Raw genomic sequence first — 7605 nt, forward strand, 5'->3', positions numbered from 1 at the left:
TGGTACTTATGCCATTCTTCCAGCCCTGTTTTCAGTCCTACAATGGAAATCAGCAATCAGTAGTGCCATTGTACATGTATTGTGAACACTTATAGTTTATATTCACTGATTATCAGACCGCAACGCATCACAAACGTGCTTTACATACAATCATAGCAGAAGTGGGAGAGAACTGTATGTAAGAAATTAATATTAGTTGAGAACTGGTAAATTGTCTAACAACGGTTAGTAGGCCTAGCAGACGCTTAGAACACAGGGAACATAGAGATACAATAACCCAATTATCTAATAACTACAATAAAAATATGAATGATAATAATATGCAAAATAGTCACGAACGTTCCAGTGTCTTCTGTACTCCCTCCATTACAACAAAACCCATGACAATTAATGATTTGTCTGAATCAATTTATTCGTCATACTTTTTCTGAACCTATATTAACCAGAAAAAGGTTATTTATTCTCTGAGGAAGCAACTAGGTAAAGCGTAGAAAATCAATTGTTTACTGATAGAAGTATTATAAATTTATTGTTGTCAGTATGAGGTTTTTGGGAATTCCGTTAATCAATCGTTTTTTTTATCTCAGGTGGATGTACTTTTTGAAAGTGATCGAGGCTTTTGGTCTGGTCTAAGTAGTTTACTTCAACTTGCTCGTCGTCCAGTTATACTTACCGCTTCAGACTCTTCTGTAGTTCACAATCTACCAGTCCCAGCTTATATTTGTCACTTCACATCAGCCTCATTGGTAAGTGGAATTTTACTTAATATGGTTTTATCAGTTAAGTTTATAACTACACTCTAAAAGATCATAAGAACATTCGAAATAAATGATTTCACACCGATCAATTACTGAATAGTAACAAAATGCATCATTAGCAATATTAAAAAGTTCATATAATAAAGGTTAAGAAAAAATTGTATCCTTTAAGGTGATGAGATCTAATCCACAAATTAAAATCGTATATAAAAAGATTGAATATAAACAGGAATGACTTTGTTAATTATTCGCTTGTCAACCTTGACTGTTTTATATGAACGTATGTGTGTGCACATCATATCCTATTCGTCACATGCCTGTAACTTATTTTGTTCGGCTATAAATATCGATTAACGCTTGATTAAATAGTGTTATCTCATTCACCTTCTCCACTGCGCGTCATTTGGCTTCGCTTCCTTTACTCCGTTTCTCTGATTGTCTGTGCCGATCAACGATAGTACAAAATATACGTATTCGAACTGCATTCTCGTATTTGACTTATTTAATCCCGTTATTCACCAAAGCGACTTAAGTCGATAATTATATATGAGGATAGCCAGGATGTATATTTTGACAGCAATCACTTGATAATAAGCAGCAAAGAATCTATCTAGAGTCATATCCAGGGCCACCAAAATCTTTAAACTTGATGTTACGTTCACTGTCAGTTAGATAGGGGAAAAGATAACACCGTTTATAGACTTTGTGACACCTTTAACCAACCATGTTTCTTGAATATTCTGTGAGGATTTGTAAGTTATATTTTTATTAATTACTAATGACTCATTGACTTAGGCATTTGAGTATCAACCGATCAGTGGGTCACTAGTTATATGAAGCCTTGTAGTATTCATCCACCTTCATTCAATATATGTATATTATGACTTGATACATGAAGCTGCAAATGGTTTTCGAGCTACATTATCACTTTTGCAATACTACTGTACAATAGCTATCTATGGTTCAGTTGGCTAACATATTTATTAATAGCTAGTTACAAAAGTGAGCTAGTCGTACTGTTATTAGTAAAAATGGAGAATCTCTGAATGTTCTATTTCTTAAGTAATGTCTGTTCTAGTTTTTTACCATTAATCTCTTTATTCTATCACTTCGTTTTTGTTACGAGTCAGCAGTTATCTTGAATCTGTTTCCTCTGTACTATATCTCCAGCCTAGTATGCTTTATTTTACTGTAGGTTGTTGGTTGAAGCATTCATCTTTCATTCAGTGGTTTTTAGGCTTAAATCCTACTCCGCCTACTTCAGTATGAGCAGTTAGGTACCATTACTAGCTGTCATATACCTGAAAAATGGTTCAACCAAGTATGCTAATATATTCACGCATTAATAGTATTAACTTGTATATTGTTTACATTTTTCAATGTATTAAATTTAAGAAAGTCAGGGTTGCAAGTTGAGGTTATTGATCGTTGAGATTGCGTATCACATGTCCCAATCATCTCAGTCAATTTAGATTTACAACCTTAGCCCATTTAACATTGTTACCTCATTTAATGCGTGTAATATCATCAGTGCTCAATCGATCATTTCAATATAGGCAAACTATGCTTCGACTACATACAGTCTACACATATCTTCTACTTACATAGATTATTTTTCACGTCTGTGCAGAGCGAACTCCAGTGTAATGCACTTGCCTTTTGGTTATCAGATGGAAGTCTTGCTTACATCCCAAGTGAGCACAAGCTGGTAAAATCCAGATGGGATTCATGGATTCATGCCAAGGCTATGTAGAAATAAAACGTAAGGATAGTGATTCTGATTCGAATTTAAACTTTACTGAAAAAGAATACATTTTTTTAAATATAACATTTTCTCAATTAGAAATATCTATCCTTTACTCTTACTTTTTATTGAAGGAATTAGTTGTTCCATATATTCGCGTCCTGTGTTTAAATGAAGGTTATAATTTAGATGTACAAACTGCAAATTCATTAATTAAAAGTATTCAGTCTCCTAATTTAACTATTGATAAACTGTCATCTGAACATTGTGACCTTCGGAGACTTATTAATGAACTACAATGGTTTTGTACCAGTGCTTCTCATGAGGAGGCAAACAGAAAATATAATCATATAAAAAATGAAAATGTAAGTGGTTTTGATTTTTTTGCAATGTGTGTTTGTTTCAAATATTGCGTTTATTCGGACATTAGTAATGTATGCTTATAGTTCTTTATCAAGTAATTGAAACGATATCGATAGGAGTAACTTATGGACTCAGATTTCATATTATGTTAACGTTTATATAAGTAAATCATTTTCACTATCTTGAGATGGTGCAAAATAACAGTCACAGTTGCATATTTTACTGTTGAATTATTCTGGTTGGTCAATTAGTGATAATGTTCACAATTATCTAGTTCTTAGTGTAATAGTTCAGTGATTAAGGCGTTTCATTTTCAACCACTGAATCTTAGGTTTGAACTCCACTATACCTACTTCATTTTGAGCATTTAAGTAGCTTTTACACAGCTAACATCTGACCCCATAACCAAGTATACAGAATTGTACATGGTAAATAAGTTAGTAAATAGATCGATCCGTCCTTAGGGTTGCTTAAATCATACCACCTAAATAGTCTTTCTCTATAAAATAAAATACCGATAATTGTAAATATTACTGTTGTATTCATTTTTGTATTAGTTGTTTGAATCCTACCATTGATGTTTAGGATTGCAATTGATCAGTCTCTTATCGGCATATATGCATCCTGTGCGGATTGCCTCTATATTGCCTTAAGTAACAAGAATTTTCAACAGAGATGATGGTGGCTAGGACGCGCGTTTCGTCCTATCTGGGTTTTGTCAGCTTGATGTACCTGCATCCCAGATTTGATTTTCACTCCGGGACTGTTCGCTTCAAACGCCGTCGAGTTATCCTTTTAGCTACTGTGTCCAGATGGCCACTAACTTGTGCAGTGGTGCGAAGTTTAGTTCATTTTGTATTGGTTGTTTAAATCCTCCCATTGATGTTTATGATTGCAATTGATCAGTCTCTTATTGGCTTGTGTTCATCCTGTTCACGCGATAGCATTTGAAGCGAACAGTACTAGATTAGGTTACTGGAGTGAACGTCAAATTCGGGATACAAGTGCAACCAACTGATGAGTCCCAAATAGAACGAAACACGCATTCTGTATTCCACTACTAGCCACCATCATCTCTGCTTGTAATTACTGTTGTATGTTTTTCATAGTTTTTGTGTTTGTGGACGATTTATAAAAATAGAAAATGAATTAGTGTGCTTATTTATTAACGAACGATTTTTTAATCTTCAACACTAACAATATAGTATATGCTAGCAACTCTAAATACTAAGTAAATAGCTTAAGTATCAGTTGTGCGTTTCTAGTCGATGAATAATTTTCAATTGGTTCGTCCAGTTTCACTCATTTTAGTTTCCATAAGTTTTATTTATTGTAAACAGAGTTGGATATTGATTATCAGTTGAATTCAAAACGCGCATTTCGTTCTATTTTGAACTCTTCAACTGAATGTACTTGCAACTCAGAGTTGATGTTCATACATCCATTATAAGTTTTAGTCTCAGATGGAACAAAATCTGCATCCTGGTTTCCACTACTAGCCACCGTCCTACTTTACTTAAAAAATGCTTGTGACTTAATAACAATATGCGATACCCATAGGATTCAGACATCCCAAAAAAGACTATTTAATGGCAGTCCTAAACATCGGTGAGAAGTTTCAAACAACCAGTGCAGATGGAATTGTATTTGGTGCGTTTAGATTATGGAAAACTATATACTCTTCTGGTAATATACTCTACATCTTCGTAATAGAAGGTTTTTAAACCTGTTATATCATGATTTTTGTTTATCCATTAATCTGTCGTGTACTGAGATGATGATAGCTAGCTAGTTGAAGATGCTTAATGTGTTCACCACTTCACACTTCCTTTCTACCTGACGAAACTACTTTCTCACTTTGTAAATAGTATATCACTAATTTTGACAATTCTTAGGTGTTGTTGTTTTCAGTTGTTCTTGTATTTAAGTTGATCATTTTGTTCTCTTGTCCTCTGACCAGGTTGTTGATTGGCCACTTACAAATGATTTGAGAGGCTGCGTCTAATCCAAAGTGTTAAGTAATTACCGATTAATCTAAACCCCATATTTCCAGAAATCCTGTCTTAGAATTACCTCAGTCGGTAAAAAACAACAGCGAGAGAAAATAAATGCAACATCATCTACAAAACAAAACTGTACCAACTGCGATAAACACTACATTAAACAAAGCGGGTAATCTTTACGTGCTCATACATGAACACAGACTATCAAGGAAACAACACGATATATTATCAATCCATATAGGCAACCATAGGCAAACATAAACTCAATTAGGAAACTTCAAAATTCTGTACATAGAAAATTCTAAGAACTCTAGAGAATTTCTTGAAGCATGACATTCTGGTCAATAGCCATATTAACATAGGTTCGACCAACCTACCCATATGAAAGAGCTTAATCAACCACATATTCAGAAGCCAAGAGAACATGATGACCAACTTGAATATAAGCACATATGAAGACAATGAAACCCATAAAAACACTTTATCACAAATGAGAGTTCGTTTAATAACTAAGAATCGCACTCCTACGTGGACTAAACCTTGATCTTGTTTGGAATGACAATGAAAGCTTCGCAACTAAACTATTTGGCTTAGAGAACTCAATGGCATCAAAAACATACTTAGGATCTTTTCTTTAATATAATTTGTTAACAAAAAATAAGGTGCACTTTTAAAACATTCTATAAAACGATATCTACATTCCATCTATGTTTTAGTCATTAATTTTAAACGAATTTATCGACGATCCTTTAAATTTGGTTCAGAAAATCTCTCCTTCCCTTTGCAATTTATCTGGATATATTGTCAATCCTAAACCATCAGTAAATTCTAAATGTGTTATTGAAAATGATCTGTGCGATTTATTCACTACAGATGCTGAAAATGTTCCTGATCAAGTAGCTGGTAAAACCGCTGTAAGTATGGTTAAATCATTTCTTTTTATGAATTCATATATATTCATGATTTATGGTTATTTGTCATGTGTAATAATTGAAAACGGAGCATAAGGAGGTTCTAAATGTGAACAAAACGTCTGTATATACTCCTGCAAATTAAAGGCAATACATCTAGCGAAAAGAAAATACTAAAGTTCAACAGGGCAATCCAAAGAACCTTTAGTGCTATTAAACTACAATTAATGTTTTCTACACATCTGATGGTCACTCCAATATTGAAAGATAATTTACTTAGACTGCTCTTGCGGAGAAAGTTATATTGGTCGGTATCCTAGAAATTTCTATTTTCGTGCTCGCGAGTACCTCCCAATGTAGTTAAGCAAAGGTATATAGTTAAAACTGTTAACGGCCCAATTTTAGCTCATTCAGTACAAACGGGTCACACAGCGAACATGGAGCAATCATTTACAATGATATACCGTGTTGATAGCAGTCCTGAGCATATTGCCTCGATTAATCGTTATATCACAAGTTTTAGTATATTTGTTTTATGGTTAGTATTGGGATGTAAGACGCGCACTCACCCTACTTGCGACTTGTCAGCTGGACGTATCTTCCTCCTCCCTCCTCAGTGTTGATGTTCATACTTGCATCCTGGTTTCCTTGGTTAGCTACACAAAATATTTTAATACTGGTAGGCCTTGGAAACTCTATTCATTACCAAATATTAGAAAAGTAAGTAACAAAATCTGGTGATCCCATATGTGCAACACTAACTTTTTCCACCATCTTTCAGATATTCAACACACTCACAGCGGGGAGCAATATTTATATTTTGTTATATTGCAAATATTGCTTCTACCAGTAACTTTACACATTCACTGTTTTCTCTAAGCAGTTGTGAAAGAGTGTTTATGTTTATTTTTCTAACTTTGTCCTTATTTATATTAGACTAATGAAATTGTCAAAGAAAATGTTATTGAGACAAACTGTCAGGATAGCGTGGAAAAAAACCAAAAAAGCTCTCTACTAATCGATTTCAGTCTAAACTCTTTAAAAGAGATGACTGAGAACCTCTCCTTTTGGGATATATGTCAGTCGGGTGTAACCCGAGCATCTTTATTGTCAGTTACTGATTCAATAAGTCAGATAATTGATATAAAATCTGATTCAAATAATAATGGTAGCAACAACTCACCATCCAATACAAATCCATCTGTCAATATAACCTCAGACAGCTCTATGTGTACAGTGTCTACGAAACGTGTTATAAATGTACCTACTCAGCACTGGGGACCGGTTTGTGCATTTGATATTATTAACGATGATTTCTTTAATGTATTCTGGATACAAATCCTGTTAAATCAAAGTCGAACTAATCTGGAAGAGGCTGAGAGCAAACTAACTACTGACAATTATTCTTATTCAAATGGTTCTGTAAAAACAGACATGCTTTTAAAATCATGCGATTTGTAAGTTGTGTTCAGTTACTTTACATAAATCTTTTTTTTTCTTTTCTTATCCGCTTCCTATAACCTAAAACTACTTTAACATGTCTATTGGAATAATAGAGAAAAGATGTGAAATGCAAGTAAGAGTTTGACTCCAAAGTTATATACAGAAAATCGAATGTAATTATAGAATCTCGTGTAATCTTTGTTTTTTAGACTTTTCTGTGTACATGCTGAATATGGTAAATAGGTGAATAGGTAATCAACAGTGATACATACTCCTTTATTTCCCTGGATGTTTCTGAGAAGCTTTTATTTAATATGGATTGAATAAAATATTTTCTTGAGTCTTCTGGAATTTTGACGAGGGTTATTTCAGTACTTCTTAAC

The 7605-nt window shown here is 33.7% G+C and overlaps 1 protein-coding gene across 1 annotated transcript in view; it reads left to right on the top strand.

The window, feature by feature from the left end:
* The window catches only part of Smp_137800 (hypothetical protein), a gene marked incomplete at both ends in the record, with an annotated part of 17851 nt that extends 10611 nt beyond the window's left edge, over positions 1 to 7240 (top strand). Inside the window, 4 exons of the mRNA XM_018798977.1 lie at positions 682 to 746; positions 2637 to 2867; positions 5585 to 5782; positions 6716 to 7240. Coding sequence (XP_018650812.1) covers positions 682 to 746; positions 2637 to 2867; positions 5585 to 5782; positions 6716 to 7240 — 1019 coding nt within the window. The remainder of the gene's footprint in view (positions 1 to 681; positions 747 to 2636; positions 2868 to 5584; positions 5783 to 6715) is intronic.
* Between the last annotated feature and the right edge of the window lie 365 nt (positions 7241 to 7605).

The sequence above is a fragment of the Schistosoma mansoni genome, chromosome 3, assembly GCF_000237925.1.
Source record: "Schistosoma mansoni strain Puerto Rico chromosome 3, complete genome".
NCBI classification, from domain to species: Eukaryota; Metazoa; Platyhelminthes; class Trematoda; order Strigeidida; family Schistosomatidae; genus Schistosoma; species Schistosoma mansoni.